At 48.5% G+C, this 20,013-nt stretch overlaps 1 protein-coding gene across 1 annotated transcript in view; it reads left to right on the top strand.

Annotated features, from left to right (window-relative positions):
* plch2a (phospholipase C, eta 2a) overlaps positions 1 to 20,013 on the top strand; it is a 58,930-nt gene that overhangs the window by 9,246 nt on the left and 29,671 nt on the right. The window contains exons 3-8 of the mRNA XM_064297786.1: positions 2,308 to 2,551; positions 5,300 to 5,429; positions 12,103 to 12,273; positions 17,954 to 18,047; positions 18,512 to 18,715; positions 19,771 to 19,891. Coding sequence (XP_064153856.1) covers positions 2,308 to 2,551; positions 5,300 to 5,429; positions 12,103 to 12,273; positions 17,954 to 18,047; positions 18,512 to 18,715; positions 19,771 to 19,891 — 964 coding nt within the window. The remainder of the gene's footprint in view (positions 1 to 2,307; positions 2,552 to 5,299; positions 5,430 to 12,102; positions 12,274 to 17,953; positions 18,048 to 18,511; positions 18,716 to 19,770; positions 19,892 to 20,013) is intronic.

The following is a 20,013-nucleotide window of genomic DNA, read 5'->3' as shown; positions in this document are numbered from 1 at the left end:
TCAGCACAATAGAAAGTCGCGGGAGGGACGTTGTTGCTCTGATTCGTGACATTCTTCAAGGCCGAGAGTGATTTGTCACGCGGCAGAACCTTCAGCGGTTATTTCTGGAATAAGAAACAGCACTCATGTCTTAGGATGCCGTTCAGCTTTCACTGAATAATACATCGCGTAATTACAGCGCTGCAGTTTTAAAAGCACAACAAGAAATTAACGTCCTGGTTGTTTTACTGGTGCATTGTAAGGGTGAGACACAAATGGGGCGCTGTTATTGATTGAATCACTTAGGGTTTTAAAACTTAAGGTTTGTGCACCGTTACCTCTGTGATTTTAAGACTTAGACAGCAGCGGTTTGAAATGTACAGTGAAGTAATGAAAGTTGGGAAATTCCGCAGTAAATGGCTGTGATGTGAGCCATCAGCCAGTTTACTATGTCCAAGTGAAAGAAGAGAGGTCAGAGTGTCTACCCCACAGTCCCCCCCCACCCCACCCCACCTCTAACCGTAATCTACTGTCTGGGGCCTTAATCTTTCATTAAAGCCCATTGCTGCTAGCTATTTCTGGAAAGACGGCTCGCAGTTCAGGCGATTTAGTCTGGACAGGAAGTTTGGTCCGCCACGGAAACCCTTCCTCCCTCCGTCCGTTAGAGTATTCAACAGAGGAGATTTATTTTATTGAGAAGGGAAAAGGGATGGAAGCAAAAAAGAAAAAAAATTGTTTTGAGCTGTCAAAATGGCCTTCAGTTCTGCGGGGGTGGTCGGTTTTGAGTTGAATGTGGAACCCTGCATTTAGCGAATATCGTAACCCAGATTAACGCCGTCGGCACGTAACTGAGGGCCAGCCGCGGCCTGCCGTCCTAATTCTCCGGGGTGTCGGGTGGGAAGCGGATCGATCCGGCGCCCGATCGGCACGCCGCGGCCCGGTGCGGTGACCCCGGGCTGCGATCTGCTCCAGGCGCGCCGGGGATTCTGGGATTTAGGAGTCTCTCCTCCTCCGGCCGTGTGCCAGCACAGACGCCTCTCTCTCTCTCTCTCTCTCTCTCTCTCTCTCTCTCTCCAGGTGCCGGCTGCCTCAGAACTGCCCGGCGTCTGAGGCCGATTTCCGGAAAGACCTGCTCACAAATGGCTCTGATCGGCTCAGGGGCCAGCTGCTTAGGGCCACCCTAGGAATTTGGTGGCCCTAAACAAATCTGTCCGGGGGGGGGGAGGGCAACCGAATATTATGAAATATTCGGTTGGCATTCCGTTTAAAATTAATACCGCTAGTTTCACGATAGGGGACGAATAACGTAATTGCGAAGATAACGTTATTTAGCTTAGATAAACATTGGATCATGTGGCCCTCCCTCGTGGTCGTGTGGCCCCCCCAGCAGTTGTGGCCCTAAACAACCGCATAGACCGTTTTTGCCACGGGCCGGTCCTGGATTGGCTCCTCGGAGCGCCCCCCCGTGTGTGGTCGCGGGCGACGCGACGGCTGAGCGAAGCTCTCGCAAACGCGTGACGAACAATCCAGTTATACTTCCGCGGCGCGCAAAGCCTCTTAATGGCAGGGATTCCGCGGGGTGAAATGTTCATTTGTGCCTGCCCCCCCCCACCAGCCCACCCCCCTCCAAAACAAGTTTTCCTCACTTGTGAAAATGAAGGATGTCGTTAATGAGCACCTCAGGGCAGCCTCTGTGTAAATGGCATTAGGATCCTTTGAATCACGGCATCACAGCAGACAGTCTGAGTAATGCTGCGCGTCAGGCGATTTTAAATGTTCGACTTTGTGCCGTGTCATATTGCCTTCTGTTGGAACGAAATGATTAAATGTTCCGCCTCACACTTTCTTTCGGGGACGTTGATTTACCGAAACAGCTGCTGTTTTTAACAGAGTTATTCCGCAACAAAAACAAAACAACTGCTCTGCGGACGACACTAAACATTTTTTAATGTGTGTGGACACGGTTGCTATAGTGACAAGCTTTGGATATACTCTGCGCTGCTGAAGATCTTGTTTTTTTTTTTTGCCCGATTTAGTGGTGATAATTTGTTCTTCTATCTCTAAGGTGTCATCTGAGGTCTCATTGACTATATAGAGGCACATTTAGATATGCAGTCTTTTACATATTAAGCTCCCTGATATTTACCAGAGGAGAAACGGAAATGTTTCATCTCTGCCTGGAAGATTTTATTTGGAAGCTCATTATTCATGTTTGAGAAGCGAATTCCTGTGTTCCAACGGTGAAGTGTGACCCATCCATCTTCCTGTAAAAACCTGCTCTCATCCTTCACCCGCTGATCCACTCCCTCCTTCTCCCCCCCCCCCCAGTTTCCATCGACTCCATCCGGGAGGTGTGCGAGGGCAAGCAGTCGGAGATCTTCCAGCGCTACTCCGACGGCAGCTTCGACCCCAACTGCTGCTTCAGCATCTACTACGGCGAGCACATGGAGTCTCTGGACCTGGTCTCCACCAGCGGGGAGGAGGCCCGCACCTGGATCACCGGCCTCAAGTACCTCGTGGCCGGCATCAGCGACGAGGACAGCCTGGCCAAGCGGCAGCGCACCCGCGACCAATATCCTTTCTGGGGGGGGTGGGGCTGGGGGGTCCGGCCTCCCGCTGGGCTGAGCTGTGAATGGTGGGGGGGGTCCAGTTTTCGCGCCTGTGTTCAGCCTGTGTGAGAGTTCTGCCATGCCGCGTGGATCACAAGAGGGGTTTAAGGGGCGAGAAAAAAAAATTATATAAATGAATATTTTATTCTATACATGAAAGGTTTGTGCTGTGAATATTTCCTGGTTCTTCTGAGCGCAACAACACCACTGTCATTTTGATGTCAGTTTGGTGACACAGGTCTTATAACTACCCTGCTGTTTGTCAGTGAAAGCATTTTTTTTTCTTTTAGTAGGCAATTACAGTCTGTGATTTGCTACTGACCTATATAAAGTGATATTGCGGTTGCTGGTGGTGTTCCACTGCTCGGTTATCTGATGAAGGCCATTACTACATGGCACGCAACATTTCACAGTGAAAACTTGGGCTGTTTAGGCATGTAGACTCTGTAATAGTCCTTCTTGTATAATCCTTTTCCATTTACCTTATCAGGAGTGCACAATGCATTGCACATGCTTGTGTGAGCTTCCCATCGAAGAACATTTAGAAGAATAGCGCTCTTTGGAATTGAACTTTAACGTGACTCTTTTACAAGCATTTTAATGTTTCCTGTTCCTGTAGAGCTGTGTTATTGATGACTGAAAAGCCCTTGCCTCATTTTAATGTGTTCAGCTCTAATGCGAACATGGTTCCATTTTGTAAAACTGAGATCCATTCAGCAGGTAAGAACCAATAATGTACATCCCTGGCCTTGTATTTAGTGTGTCTTCTTAGAGCAATGAGGCTCATGTGCTAAGTGCACAGATGGTGCTGAGTGTCCAGTTAACATTGAATTATTCTGGACTACTGAGCCTCTGAACCTTTATATTTTGCAAAGCCTTCTTTTTAATATTCGGTTTGTGTGTGTGTGTGTGTGTGTGCGCACGTGCGTGCGAGCGAGCATGTGTATGTGTATGTGTGTGTGTATGCATGTGTGTTTGTGTGTGCGTGTGTGCGTGTGTGCGCGTGTGTGCGTGTGTGCGTGTGTGCGTGCGAGCGAGCATGTGTATGTGTGTGTGTGTGTGTGTTTATGCAAGTGTGTTTGTGTGTGTGTGTGTGTGTGTGTGTGCATGTGTCTGTTTCTGTGTCTGTGTACCTGTATGAATTACACAGTTGTGTTTCCGCCTCTTCCTAATCAAGGTTGCGCTTGCCCATATGCTCGGTGCTTAGCGCGGTTAAAAACAGTGATGTAATGAGCGGAGTGACAGATGGGATGAAACAGAGCTGTCACATGCGTGAGAGATAAGCGCGAGATGACAGGTGACAGATGAGGGGAGAGCTGCCATTGGCTCACAGATGCCTGCGACGGCGCCATTCGCGAACCCTTTTCCGACGCCCAGGTTTAATTCAGGACCTGTATCCCTGGGAACGTGCGTCTGATGTTGGGCGTCTGCGGCGGCCACGCCCCTCTCCCCCCCCCCCTCGGTGAGCTGCCGCTGCGTTTATTTAACCCTCCTGTTATGTTGCGGGTCAAATTGACCCTTTTTAAAGTTTGAAAATCTAGGAAAAATACTTAAAATTATTTTTTCAATATGAAACTTCTTCTACTGGCCTTAATTAGTGTAATCAACATTCTAAATGAAAATGGTTCATTTCATGTATTTGCAAACCCCCCCTGTATGTTTATATCACTGGGAACATTTTTGCTGTACCTAAAAAATGAACAGAACAGGAGGGTTAACTTGCGCTTTGAGCGGGAGAGACAGGAGGCCTCCGCAGGGCTTTCTCAGGGACGCAATCCCCCGAACGCTCGCGTTCTCGCGCCGTTCCGTCTCGCCCCCTCGGCGGCTCCCGGTTTCCAGTCCCCGCCGCCCCGCCCCGCTCCGCCGCGCGTCTCGCGGATCATTCCGGATTTATTTTAAATCGACGAGCCCGCCTTCCCGCTCGCCGGCCGGTTTCGTACCGAACCTTGGAGGCGTCGTTGCCTTTCGGGTTTCGCTCTTTTTTTAATTAAAACTCAGGCGGAGGTAAACAAGGCCCTCTACGCTTCAAGAGACACTAATTGGACAACGGTTTTGTTCGGCATGCTTGGGTCAGTCACGTCCTTGGCTGTAGTCAGCAGTTTCCTCCACGCGTGCTGGAACTCGTTTATAAGTGCCATATATCAAGTTCAGGCTGGAGGACCGGATCTTGGTTTATAAGCTTCCCTGTTTAATTGCAGTCTCCTCCGTCTCTCTGCAGCCGGTCCCCCGATAGCTTAGTGGTGGGTGACTGCGGCGTTACCACACTCGGCACCTGCGAAGTCCGTAGCCGGTGATTTACAAGAACCATAATCTGCTTCTCTTAAAATTTATACGAGTCGTTTCAAATTAATTTCCACTTCAGAGGCAGAGACGCTGGGTTCTTAAACTTTTTTAATATCGGAACCCAAATTAGAAAGACTTTTTAATATCGGGACTTAAATTAGAAATTTAGTACCTCTCAGGGACCCGTCAAGTACGCAAGCCTGATGGGCTACCCACCTCAGACACTCCTGTGACCCATTTTGGATCCCAGCCCATACATTTAGGAAATATATTGGAAAAATGGAAGTATGATTTTAAATATAATTGAGAATTTTCTCTGTAATGGGAAAACCCCCCTAGGGGTTACTCGGTTCTGGTGGAGTCGAAGGACCGGTGTGTTTCTACGCTTTCGTCATTCTCGGTGGTGCTTCCTTAACGCTCGGTCTCACGTGGCTCAAGCAGACGTTTGCGGAGGCGGACAAAAACGGCGACGGCAGCCTGAGCATCAGCGAAGTCCTGCAGCTGCTGCACAAGCTCAACGTGAACCTGCCCAGGCAGAAGGTCAAGCAGATGTTCAAGGTGGGTTCGCACGCCGGCGTTACCCCGGTAACGTATCCTATCCCATTTTAACCGCGCCGTGATCCCAACAGTTATTTACAGCTTCAGTCAGAGATGGCGGTAATGAGGGTGACGGTGGGACAGGGCTTCCTAATGGCGCCTTACCAGGAAGTGAATCGCAGAGGGGAAGAATTGGGTCTCCACAGGGTGTACACTTTAAAATCGGGCCCCGCCATTTGAAGAGGGGCTGGCCAGTGCTGCCTTTGCTTCAGGACAGGAAACTGATGGAGCTGTGGCAGGAAGGGGGTGACCTGCAGGAAAAGGCTCCAACAGTGAGGGCTGTCTTCATTGGCTGCAGGAAAAGGCTCTAGCAGCGAGGGCCTTCTTCATGGGTGTTTGTTTTTGTAGATGGTGTGGAGGTTTGCGTGGTGCGGTGTGTATGGAAGCAGCACAGACCAGTGCACTTTCCTTATTGTTGGGTAAACGGTGGAAATCGGCAGCAGAGTTTGCACTGGAAGATTGACAGCACACTTTCTTCTGCTGCTCGTAGCTCGGTGAAGCTTGGCAACGGTGAGCAAGCGGGGAGGGGGGAGCGGGGAGGGGGGGGGGACGGGGGGGCTGAGATAACGGATGTGTCCGTTGCTCCTCTCTGACAGTGCTGTTCTCTCAAAGAACAGCACTGCTGTGATTTAATGTTCCCAGCTCTCAGTGCCCCCTTCAGCCTCTCCTGTTGAACACTGTGAAACCCTCCCGCCCACATACTGTAGTCCTTTTTAACTGTCCATCAGGGTCATTCCTTCACGGTCAGAGGCATGGATGTAGAATGTGGGGTGAGAAGCTGTCCAGGCAGGGGCCTGTCTCTCTGCTGAATCGGGTGGGGGGTGGGAGGGGGTGAACATCACCTGGGACAGATTCGGAAAGTGCAGGGACGTGAGAACCTGTTGAGCTTCCCTGACCCGACCCCCCCCCCCCCCACACACACACACACACCTACTCCACCTCCCCCCTAAACAAACCCCCCCGTCCCCTGTCACGGTCGCTGAGTGGAGGTGGTCCTCTCTGCAGGTATTCATTAGAGTGGAGGTGGTCCTCTCTGCAGGTATTCATTAGAGTGGAGGCGGGCCTCTCTGCAGGTATTCATGAGAGAGGTGGAGGGATGGACGGATGGAGGGTGTGCGGCAGGCCTGATAAAGGCCAGGCTGCCGCTGTCTCCGCAGTGGGCGGCGGCATGCGGGTGATTGACAGCGGACCGCGTGCGCGGAGGTGCGTTATCTGCGGCAACGGACTTTCTGAACGGCCTTTTGTCCCACTCATTTACGGCGGGAGCGACATCATTGAGAAATTAGGAGGCGGGCGCGGTCGGGGGCACCCAGTCGCCACATATGTCACACAGCAGTGCAGAGCCTCAGTACATAAATGAGCATTCGTGATGGAAAGATCAGATTAAATGGATCTCCTGAAAAAGCTCTGGCAGGATTTCAGGAAACCACCGTAGTCTTTGTGTCTGCTTGGGATTTCTCATTAGAGAGGAGGATCATGGGGGTTATCGCTCTGAAGTGGATGCTCTCTTTTGCCAGAACCGTCCCATCCTCCCCCAGTAACTTCAGAAATTAATTCGTAATGATAACATCACCTGTCTCACACAAGCTTCTGGGCTTCATCATGTGTCTGTCCTTTTACATGGTACTTCCATTACTTTTAATAGAATTCCTGGAAGGAAGCATTAAAGAACCTGGCGTTATTTTTTGCTTCTGGCTTCTAATCAGCGTTTTTGAGCGAAGAAACAGAGGAGCTTGAATTGTGGGTTGAAGTGTAATTGGCTTCTCAGGCTTTAGAAATAGCGCGCTTGCTCCATTTTCACACGCACCCGCCATTTCTTTGTGTTTGTGCCCACTCACTGTTTCAGATAAAAAAAACTAACGGTAACCTTTTCGTAGTTGTTAAATCTGTTCTGTGTAAACATTGTGCGGATCTTGCTGGGGATGACTCCTGCGTGTGGTTAAGAGCGCTGTGCTGGCTCGAGTGAGGTCACACCCGCAGTTAGCTTGCGAGAGCGGCTGCTCCAGGAGGGGGTCAGCAGGTCAAACGGGCCCCGCCCCCTTGCCCCGAGTGGCTGTTAACGTTCTGCTCTCTCTCCAGCCCGCCTGCCCGCCAGCTCATTGGCCCCGCCCACGCCTCGCGCCGCGGGCCGCTGAGCTCTGGCGCGGAATCGGCGGGCGTCCCGTACGCTCCAAACGGCCCCAGATGGCCGGAGCGCTAATGCGCCGCGAGCTCGACCGGGCCGCCCGCGGCCGGGAGCGGGGCCGTGCAGAACCGCGCAGAACCGCGCAGAACCGCGCAGAACCATGCAGAACCGCGCGCTGGCCCGTTAGCGCCGAGAACGACCCGGCTGGCAAACGCCGCTGGACATGCTCGCGTCTCCCAAAAACACGGCTTCCCGTCAATCCCGTTCAACATTCATTTTATTCATTCCCAGAGGCTGCATTACTAATATCGTCACATTACAGTATACCTGCCACAGAGAAACAGGCGCCCAGACCAGCAAGATGTGACACAGGACGGAGGACCGCTCCAAACATTGGCTCTGAATGCATTTGCCTCCAGATAGACAGTGCATACTACAGTGCAGGTGCTTCAGTATGGGCTGCAACCAATGAATGCACCTGTACATAAACAAAGAGTAATAACAGCAACAAGTACTGACCGGGCAGAACTAATGATGAGATTGTTTGCACTCAGAATAAGTATCTTAACTAAACAGATTTTTTCAGTTGGCAAATATGGAACCTCTTATGTCTTTCTGTGTGACATAACTGCTTTGGCTTTAAAATTATTTTTAAATGGAGCCAGTTGGCTGCAATCAGGAAGTGTGAGGGTTCAATCTGCCAAAGGCTCTGTCTGGCAGATGTGAGATTTCTGTTTATGCATGTTGTACTATGGATATGAGGATACGCTCAGATATACATTATGGGATTCTGATGGTGTTTTTATGTATTCTGCCTGTTTAATAACCCCATACTTAATGATGCAGTAATATCTAAAATTGTTTTGGGGGGAAAGAACTGAAACTGCGCGGATATAGGGCTTAATTTATTGGAGGCGTCTTATCGAAATCATTTTGTTTTAATAAAAGCCCGGATAAGTAGCTCAGAGAACATTTTAAGAGCTGCAGCAGATTAGTGCTGTCCTTAACCACCTGGGACCCCCGCTGACTGCGCTAACACCTCCGGGCTCTGCCAGGTATCCCAGAGGGACGTGCGAATTGCCAAGTGCACGTGGCCATCTCGAAAGCGAAAGAAAGGATTATGAAAGGGCTAACCTGTTCACTTGACATTTGGAGCTCAAAGCGGCTCAGATGTTGGGTTAAAGGGATCGGAATGCTTTAATCCAACGTCAGAGGCCTTTGATTCTACATCTACGGGCACTCTCGTGCGCTCTGAGCGTGTGAAAGGTTGGGCGACGCACTGGGTGTGAGGAGCGTCACATTGCGTGGTTGCCGTGGTTCCCCCCCGAATGGCGCTCGCGTTCACCGAGCCCCTGGGCTCCGTCTCTTTTCCGGGCAATCGTCCGCAAAACCTTCCGAGCCGAGGGACGGACCTTCCGAAAGCGGCAACCTGGAAAATGGGTTTCCTGTTTATTACCAAAAAAAAAAAGGCCCACTCAAAATATCTCGTGGATTTGGGAGATCAGGGGCAATCACTCGCTCCTCTCATCCCTCTGAGAGGAGGCTGGGTACCTTCACTGCGGATTAATAGGCTGGTTTTACAGAGCCTGGGTCCTGCAGTTTGTTGACGCTGCTGGGGGGGGTGTTTCTCTTTTCTGAAGCCGGAGCTCTGTTCAATGATTTATGGCCGTTGGAAAGTGCTGAAAGATCGGGGGGGGAGGCATTGCAGTGTCTAGTAGTCTAAGTATTAGTAGTCTGTGTAACCCTGGACACAGTTGAGTGGGGGAAACCATCCTCTCTTATTTATAATGGCATTAACCTGTACTCACTGCATGGGGAAGTAACAGACAGCAATTGTGGTTAAGTGTGTCCATCAATGCTTTTCTCTTTATTGCATGCGTCATCGCTGCAACCCCAACCCCAGTTACAGTGGAGGAAACATTTATATAGCGCTGCATAGATTCACAAAATCCACTTTATCTGACACATTATCTTCTTAGAGAACATAAGGTACCAACCCAGTTTTGTTCTGAACTTCTTTGCTTGTTTGTTTTGGCTTAGGCTTGCAAACCAGCAATGATGTCTCAGACTGGTATCTAAATAAATGCATTTTTGTTTGCCCATATGAGTAGATTAGAGTTGATTCGATTACACCCATGGCTTTGCGTCACCAAAATGCAGCTGCGCGCTATATTTAGCCGTCAGTTAGCTTGCGATAGCGTGAGCGGCTAATTTATCTCCCTTCGCTGAGTCAGCGTGGCCTGTTTTTTTCCTTCGGACCGCTCTAGGGGAAGCGATCTGTCCGTGGTATCGGCTCGGGAGGTTTTAGAACGTCGGTCGATGACCCTGCGCTTTCGCTCCTGCGCCGCGCACTGGAACGCGTCTGATCGATAGCCATTTGCCAGTCGCGTACGCCCCCCCCCCCCCCCCCAAAGCCCCAATTCATTCGCCCCCCGGAGGGCTGTTCGATTCAGATTCCGAAGCACTTATACGCCTCGCTTTCTGCAGTGTACTTTTGATCACGTTTTAATACTTACAAGTTACTGGTGCCCTCCTGAGACCCGCCTGTTCATTTTTGACCCCTGTTAGGAGTCCCTGGTCTTAATCTCAAGAGCCGTACAGTATATATTCCTCAGTGTTGAGATCTACACCGCAAGGGAGATTCAATAAAAATGAATATGTTTCTTGAAAATATTTTCTCTGTAACACGTTTCTGTCATCCAAGACACTGGTGTTGTGTGAATAAATAAATAAATGCGTGGAGAGTTTTTTCTGCTGGGTCTCGGGGGGTTCGTGTTCATCATGTCTCTCTTCCCTTACCGGCTGTCAATAGATTTTGTCATTGAAGCGAAGGCTTCGGTGTTCGAATTTCAATTGGGCCGTCAGTCCCGTGCTGCCACTTAGGAAGCGAGTCACCTTCGGTTGCGAATTTGACTCACAGATGCGGCCGTTTGGTCGATGTTTGCATGAGTGAGCTGAGGAGATTGAATTGCGTCTGCTCTAATGGGCCCTCGCGCATTCGCAGAATTTCGCATTGATTTGAATAATTACGGACGTGGCGGTTCGGCCACGGGTGATTAATTTGGTTGGGGATGTGATGGACGTGCAGCCGGGAGCGACGCGCCCCCCTCCTGGTGTCGCTGGGTGTGCGCGGGGTCAGCTGCACTAAACTGGAAGCAGCCGCATCCAGGGGAAGCCTCCCAAACCCTGGGCCTGGCCCGGGATCTAATCTCCCTCTGAGCCCCCCCTGTTGTCTTGCGACAGTGCGCTGCACCCTTTTTTTTTCGGCTAAGGCGTAATCCCCCCCAGGGGTACTGGGGCCCGGGACGCAATCGCATCCGTTTCTCTTTCACGGCGATATGGAGGCGCTCGCCTTCCTGGTTATTTTTGGGGGTGATATTCCGCTATCTCTGCGGCAAGGTGCAGATCATGCGACAGACAGTGTGACTCTTTGTGCTCTGCGGCCTGGGAACCAATCAGATTTGCCCCCATTGTGTTGTGGAAATGCAGCAGCGCATTTCTCATCCAATAAAGGAATAATCCGTGGCGGCCAGGGAAACACAAGACTCTGGTGTTGAGTCTGTGGACGCATAAGACTTGAGCGTATGTTTCACCCATAAAAGTTTCCATTGATTTCAATGGAGAAATATGCATTTATGCTCTTTATTTAAATGCGGGGCTTCAAAAAAAATGGTCTTACCTTGTTTGCTGGTCTCTGGCATGCGCTTGAAACTAGACCCAGTTTATCTTATGAAAATATTTTCTTGGAAAGGATTTGGGCATTGTCTGGTTTATGAATTGAAATGTGTTATTCATTGGCTGAGAGACTAAGAGAGCTTGAATGAGGCTATGCTTATCCACGAACAATTTAACAAGGCCAAATTTATTTTTATGTTTTTTTTTGTCAGTTTGCCCTGGCTTTGTATCGCAGGATATTCGCGTTATTCTTATCGTCAGGAATCGGCCAATCAGGACAGAGCGCGGCTCCTTTGCGGGCAGCTGTGTTCAGTTTCTTCGGCTTACTGTGTACTCTCTTCCCCTCATTTTCTGTGTGATTTAATTGCGCAGATATCCGCTTCGGCTTTCGCAGGCTCACACTGCAATATGTGCTAATAAGGCTGGGGTTCCAGAATTTTCCTCGCCTCGAGCAGTCAAAGCTGGGGGTGGGGGGGGGGATATCCAGTCCTCACTTCCAGACCCAATTAAATCGCAGAATTATCAAAAACTTTGGGACTTTGGTAACACTGTTTACGTTTATCGTCTTCTGTGCAATACGGTATCTTCCTAAGACTTTTACTATTCACAGCTGAAGTCTCTGCTGTGGGTTGTGTCTGAGAATTGAGTTCTGCCAAGACACTTTTCTTAAAAGCAGAAGAAGTGTGACATTGTCATTATGGCATTAGAGATGTGTGGTTGGGATGCAAATGTTGTTCCTTTGTAAAGCCAGCCTTGCAAATGAATGAAGGTACTAATAGGTCTGCTGTTTCTGATAATAATTTAAAATAATTTGCGCTCCTCCCTCTGTGCTAGGAGGCAGATACTGATGAAAACCAAGGCACACTGGGGTTCGAGGAGTTCTGCACTTTCTACAAGATGATGTCCACGCGCCGGGACCTCTATCTGCTCATGCTGACCTACAGCAACCACAAGGACCACATGGACACGGACAACCTGATCCGCTTCCTGGAGGTCGAGCAGAAGGTTTGTCTCGCGTCTCTTAGCTTTCTTTCCATCGCCTGTTTTTTTCTATTTCTCCCAACGTGGAATGCCTGATTATGTTCTTAGGCCCAATCCTAGATAGAGTATGGACCGATAGTTGTGCTCTCCAGAGCAGGTGTGTCCGATTTGTTTCCCTCTACTGTTCAACTACTGAGCTGTGAGGTCACTGAGCCGATAAGGGAAGCCTGATTGGCTGGTTGGTGAAACACATACTTGTACAATGAGGCAGCACATTTACGTTTACGTTTTGGTCCGAAAGCAGGTGCTTTTAATTCAGAGAAGCTTACCAGAAGTGTGTTAGTTCATCAAACAAGTCAAGGAGCATCAGGGTGTTCAGGCTGACTGAGACTGTCTATCCGTGGCCATATTTTACCTCTCTCGGTGCGACTGCTGGCCTCAGGTGGCCCTGGCAGGTTTCGATTTCCGGCCCGTGGGGCTCGTAACTCTACAAAAGCCTTGTGTTTTTGGCTGGATACAGCACCTGGGAGCTGTCGTGCCCAGGCTTTCCCCTGTCACCCTACGTTATCGAGCTGCATCCATTTTCTCAAGGTTATGAGCTGTGCAGACAATATATTCCCTTCTTCACTCTTAATCGGAGGTGAGCAAATGTTGTCAGGGTTTTTATGGATGCGTGTGGCAACACATTTCGCGGGCCCTCTAACTGCCGCACACAAAACTTTGCCTCATTCGGGACTTGAACCCGCAGGCGCGGCCTCCCCTCTTAGCAATAATCAGGTTGACCAATAACCCGGGCTGCCAAACGGATAATGACTTAGAGGAATTGTATTACAGGGATTGGAAGCCCCGCTCTATTAATCAATGGCAAACCGGCCATTTTAATTTTTTAAAAGTAACCGTTATTGAGGTGACACAGGAAAAAAAGATTCGGTTCCACGGTGCACCTTAAACAAGCTGCCACGGGTGCGTGGAGGGTCCCGCCTCATCCTGCCGTTTCTGCGTTCCCTCTCTCACAGGGCTTCGTGGGACGCCCGTCATAATTACTCCTGTTGCGCGGGGAGATCTCAGTTCCAGCATGCGGTATTTTTGTTGCTGCGCTTAATTTAGCTTGGCTGATTTCTCAATGACTCTTGATCCCACAGGCGCCGAGTAATTTATAATTTATGGGGCGACATAGCTCAGGAGGTAAGACCGATTGTCTAGCAGTCGGGGGGTTGCCGGTTCAAACCCCGCCCTGGCCATGTCGAAGTGTCCTTGAGCAAGACACCTAACTCCTAACTGCTCTGGTGAACGAGAGGCATCAATTGTAAAGCGCTTTGGATAAAAGCGCTATATAAATGCAGTCCATTTACCATTTACCAAATTTGGTTTTTATTGGTTGTCGGCTCATCCGCGAGACGGGTGTCTCACGTCCGCCCTGACTTTTCATGCGAGCGGGTTGCTGTGGCGATATGTTCAAGTCATTTTTGATCAATCTCCCCCCTCTCTATCTTCTGAAGACCAGGCCCCGGGACATCGAAGGCTTTAACTTGTCCGTAACACCATTTAAGAAAAGATTACGTCTGTCAGCAATAACGGAGTATATTTTCAACATGTCAGGAGTCGGAAGAACAGACTGTCTAGTCTGTCAATTTGTCAACACCTTCCATGGCTTTTGAGGATGTCAAAACAGGGGAGGCTAATTGAAAAGAATCCTGTAGAGAGTATTTGCTTGTGGGTTAGACCCAGTACAGAGCGGTCTATTACCAAATGGACCAAAACCTATTGTTTAGTCCTTGCGGTACAGTGTGGCCATGGAGCAAAACCAGAACCAAAAAAGCTTTGTCTAAAGCACCACCGATTTTGTAAACACCGGACCAGCAAATTTGTTTTGTTTGTTTGTTTAGCTATAGCGGCTTTGTGGTTCTGCTCATTACTCCTGTTGATACTGTTCCTTTAAAACTAATCAGGATTATTATTGGGTCACTCAAATCACAGACAGATGGAGCTGTAGACTCACATCCCTACAATTCAGTTTAACAAAATAACAAGTGCATCTTCCTCTGGTAAATCTTGGCAGAATATCAGTTAATGACAGGACTTATATGCAAATGTTTCCTAAATCTGTCCAATATGCAGCACTGGTTCAGTGGCTGCATTTTAAGTGGCTTTGTTACTGGTGATATGCTGTATATTTTGAAAGATTTAAAATAACATGAATTATAAATAAGTCAAGTTAGTCTGTGTTTGCACTTTGAATAGGCACGCTCTGTCTTATAAATTTTTACATTTTTATTACCCAAAGGTTTAAGTTATGTGTATTGTGATAGATTATTTGATGTTGTTATGATCCTGTACACAGTGAACAAAGTTAAACCACATCCCAGATTAATACCAAATACCTCATTTGCAAATAGCTTTGATCCATATTAGACCTCTTTTTTGTGTCACCTGGTTTTTTTTCTTCAAAAATGGTTTTCAAGTATGATAACATATAATAGCTGATTTGGCATCTTATCCAACAATACAAAGCTGTGTATCTGTATTTGAATTTGAATGGTTTGTTCTTTGTGTGAAAGTGCATAAGAGGAAAAGTTATGTTCAGATTCTTGCAGAATTGGACATTTACTGTGTAACGTTACTGCAGAAGTGTCACAGACTTTGTGCATTACCATTAATGTGTGAAATAAGCCTTTGGCAATGTGTTTTTCCCTTTTATATGCATATAGGTCCTGGTGTAAGGCAGACAATTCTTCTGATGACACCTTAATTGATTCATTCCTGGGGCAATTATCAAAAGGCACTACCTCTCAAATGAACATACTTTAATTCTGTCACATGCCTTCTTTTAACAACCAGTTGGTTACGGCATCATTGTTGTGGATTACAGGCCTTCAGAGTCTTCTTGACAGAATGTGCAGATCGCTGTAGACTTCGCTAAAGTGCGACCGAAATTGGATTTGGTGAAGTGAACATTGTTCTCGGCACCGCGTTGAATTACACCGGGATATGTGTTAAGAGCTTACGCTGCATGTCAGCCCAACACACGTGCAGTATTATTCTATATGGCCCCAGAGTCTCCTGGTGAATTTGGATTAAGTACCCTGCTGAAAGAACTTTGCTTCATTCGGGACTTGAACCCGCAGGCGTGGCCCCCCCTCTTAGCAATAATCAGGTTGACCAATAAGGCGGGCTGCAAAACGGATAATGACTTAGTGGAATTGTATTACAGGGATTGGAAGCCCCGCTCTATTAATCAATGGCAAACCGGCCATTTTAATTTTAAAAAGTAACCGTTTGGTTCCACGGTGCACCTTAAACAAGCTGCCACGGGTGCGTGGAGGGTCCCGCCTCATCCTGCCGTTTCTGCGTTCCCTCTCTAAGAGGGCTTCGTGGGACACCCGTCATAATTACTCCTGTTGCGCGGGGAGATCTCAGTTCCAGCATGCGGTATTTTTGTTGCTGCGCTTAATTTAGCTTGGCTGATTTCTCAATGACTCTTGATCCCACAGGCGCCGAGTAATTTAATCAGAACCGTACAATTCATGTACATATTTTAATTTGTTCGCAAACACTGTGGAGACATTTGTTAGTTTATAAGATGGCCATGATTTGTGGGGAAAAGTGACCACAAAACAAACATAAGCACACGCATGCGCAAACGCACACGCACATGCACACACACCAACACACACACACACACACACACACACACACACACCAACACACAAAGCTAGGCGAAAGGCTGGGTTGATGAAATTGATCTGTTATTGTAATGGTTTCAGCCCTGTCATTGTACTGCACATGGAGCAGATGTATAAAGCATATGGGGAAAACTCATCTGACTTATGGGTTCTTTTGTTTAGTACTTCCACATGTCCAGCGAATGTACTGTGGTTTGAACTCTGCCATTTGTTTTTGGATGTTAGGGAGAGTTGAGTCCTTTTGTAGTTCAATTCCACATTTGAGAGATTGAACAGTTTTTTTTTGTTTTTTTTTCCCATGCGCCTTTTTTTGATGTTTTGAGCTTGCCGCATAATCCCTTAAAATGATTAACATTCAAAAACATTGAAAAGCCTGGGACAATCTATTGTCACACAAGACCACCACGGCGCAGGCAGTTAAAGTCTGCTGAAGCTTCTTGCCGTAGCATATGAGAATGTTTGCATTGTGTCAGCGTTCCACATTTTTTTTTTTCCCCCGTTATGAAAAGCTGATAAATTTGCCATTTCAAAATAAAAGCCCCCCAGGGGCTTAATAAGATGGGACGCATTATGGACCTGTCATTAATTTACCAGAGGAGTGATTTCCTGTTGCCTGAAGAAATGCTGTACGGGTGTACGCGAGCGCAGCCGTCGAGCTCACACCGCCACGGGAATTAGCGCTGTCGCTTCGCATGAACATTAAAGGCGCTGGCGTAAAATACTGCCACGTTCTAATGGCTCTCCTTAAACTACACTGAGGGGGGGGCGGTGGTGGGGGATAAGAACGCGTGCTTCGGCGAGGAGTTCTGCATGTTAATCCTCCAACGCTGCTCCAGTCAGGAAAGAAAGCGCCGAAGTTGTCCTTAATGATATGTCCGTCTCACAGATTTTTATTGATCTATAGATTGGTTTACTTTGGACCCCTGCCATTATCTAAATGGTCTAAATATTTGGAGCCAAAAAAACCCCCCTAAAAAAAACTTTTTTGTCTTTTTTTTCCTTCTCCTCACGCTTTCATACTGTAATTATTTGGGGCACGGTTTCCTTTTTCTCCCCAGCCTTGTAAATCAGTGTTCCGTGTGTAATTAGGAATCCCTGGGACTGTTTATGCCTGCCGTGATTAAATCTGAAAGTTGACAGAATCCAGCTGGGATATATTTAGTGTTATTAAAGTCTGATCATCTGATCCTCGGCCATATCCCCCCCTGTTTATCGCTTTGCTTATTGCCTCTTAATGTGCGATGTCCTGGCAGCGTTCAGATCCGCCGCCATTATGCCATTAGCGAGAGCGTTCCTCTCGAACGTCTGGAAATGAAGCCTTAACGCCGTATGAAACATTTATTAACGCTCTATCAAAACAGCCTTTTCCTTCGCTCCTGATGGGATCTCGCCGAGTCGGGTAAAAGGGCACTCTAATGATTAGCACCTGGGACAGAAAAAAACGAGAACGGGAGGCGGAAAGGCAACCGAAAGAGGAGAGTTATACTCGTTCACCTGTCTCTCTTTCTCTCTTGTTAAAGCACCGCTTTGCTCCGCTTCGGTGTCGGTGCGGGCAGTTGGGAGTTGGATGAAAGGAGACCCAAGCCACTTAGCCAAAGCTTCTCTCCAGGGTTAAGCTGTCCAAATATACTTATCCCCTGGGTGGTTCCCCACTGGGAGCACAGCTGGCCTGGCCAGGCCGGAAAAGCTGCCTCAAACCCCCCCTCCTCCCCTCGCCCTCTTCTGAACTGTGAGAGGACCTGACATTGATTGGCCTGGATGGGCCAATCGACCAATCAGCTCATTTTAAACCCCAGCTCGCAGACTGGCCATACAGTACAGATTAGTGCACCGCAATGAGGCAGTACCTCAGTGAGGATGTCTCTAATGGGATTATCTCCGTGTTGTCCTGAATAACGCTACCGGTGTTGTTTTTGTTGTTGTTGTTGTTTGTCATTTTGTTTTGCAGCCTTTTTTTAGACCAAGAAGCCTATGTGGATGCACTTGAATATTTATATTTATTATTTTTATTTTTTTTGTAGATGACGAATGTGACGAAAGAGCACTGCCTGGAGATCGTGAGCAAGTTCGAGCCCTGCCCCGAGAACCAGCAGCAGGGGGTGCTGGGCATCGACGGTAAGCGCGGCGGCGCCGCCGCGGGCGTGTCCCGCCGACCTTAATTCCGCCGTCCGCGCTAGCGGCGCACCCCGGGTCGCGCGCGCGCCCGCGCCGAGGCTCGCTCCGGCCGGCGCTGAGCATATGGGCCGAAATCCACAGCGGGTTTAAAGAGGCGGCTTAAGAGACCGCGTTTATGCGCTAACCGCCAACTGTGCGCTCCCACTCGCCAGTGTATAAATATTGCCCTGCGCGCAAAGCTGTGAATGCGCTGTTTATACACGGATAAAGATTTTCCACAAAATATCATTTGCGGTATTAATAGTTATTGATTTAGTGTTGGAAACCAACCTGAGCTTCAGCTAAATATTTCTCTGGATTGGACTCAGCGGGGGATGAGAAAGGGAAATGGATCATGTTCTTGATTTTTAAGAATGAAACCCCTCCCCCCTCACGCCCCCTCCCCCCCCACCCCCTTTCTTCAGGCTTCACCAACTACATGCGCAGTCCCTCGGGGGACATCTTTAACCCGGAGCACTACGAGGTGACGCAGGACATGACCCAGCCCCTCTGCAACTACTTCATCGCCTCGTCCCACAACACCTACCTGATGGGGGACCAGCTCATGTCCCAGTCCCGGGTGGACATGTACGCCTGGGTGCTGCAGGCAGGGTGTCGCTGTGTGGAAGGTCAGCCCCCACCCCCCACCCCACCCTCCCCGCTCCTACCCATTCTTACTGATGTCTCCCCGCACAGCTTATCTTTACTGTGCTCACGCTGTCTCAGTCCAGACTGTGATCTCACTCCTACAGGCATTCTCACTGATCTGTGTGTTTAGTCCAGGCTTAGTGCAGTTTAATTGCACTGTCCCATCAGTACTGTCATCTCACTGCTCACTGATCTCTGTGTTTAGTCCAGGTTTAGTGCAGTTTAATTGCACTGTCCCATCAGTACTGAGATCTCTCTGATCTCTGTGCTTATTCCAGGCTTTCTGTAGTTTACCTGTGCTGGTCCAACTGCACTGTGATTTCTCTACTCCACCCATACTTCCTATGATCTCATTGGTCCAGCCATCCTTACTGTGATCATCTTACTCTCTTCTGGCCATCGTACCGGTGATTGCCCTCCTTTGCATGTGCCTGTCTGTATAGGCTGGTGTGGCACAGTAGATGGCAGATGACCTACTGCAGGTAGTGTCATCTCATTCAGTGTGGAAAGCTGGTGCACATTGAACTCAAAACAAATTTTTTGATATGCCTTTTATTGTTCAACCTTAATCCATTATTTGGAAGTAGCGTTGCATGGCGAGTGCCAGAACTGAATCTCACCTGAATTTCTGATGCGTAGTGATGTTGACAGGTTTAACCAGCCATTCAGGCTCGCAGCTGGATGCAGTGGAGGAACCCTCTCTGCCTGAGTGACTTGACTGAATTTTCAAATTAAGGAATTGACTTATTTTAGGTTGTTAGAATGCTGATACTTAAAATGAACATGATTTAAAAGCAGCACTTTTAAATCATGTTAAAACTTGATACAGTTTATCAAGACAGACTGCATAATTACAGATGGAGTTGTCAACATCGTTAGTTGTGAGTAGGATGGACGATCACAGCTTTCTGTGCTTCACAGGTGTCAGGAATATTTGTCCATGGTGAACATCTTCTTCTATTGTCAGACTGCGGTATGCTCCAGATCTGAAGAGCTGCTATGATTTAGTGCGTTCCTGTTGCCTTTTCTCTCTCAGTGGACTGCTGGGACGGCCAGGATGGAGAGCCCATCGTTCACCATGGCTACACCCTGACCTCCAAAATCCTCTTCAAAGACGTCATCGAAACCATCAACAAATACGCATTTGTGAAAAACCCGTAAGCTTTGTCTATTTTTGGGGGTGGGGGGGGGTCGGAGAAGGACAGATATTGCCATCGAATTGTGTTTCACAAACTCGCATGGAGTTACATAAGTGGGAGCAGGGCTTCTTTTCTGTTGC

Source organism: Anguilla rostrata, chromosome 11 (assembly GCF_018555375.3).
Source record: "Anguilla rostrata isolate EN2019 chromosome 11, ASM1855537v3, whole genome shotgun sequence".
Lineage (NCBI taxonomy): Eukaryota > Metazoa > Chordata > Actinopteri > Anguilliformes > Anguillidae > Anguilla > Anguilla rostrata.
This window is presented reverse-complemented; position numbering and strand designations above follow the sequence as displayed.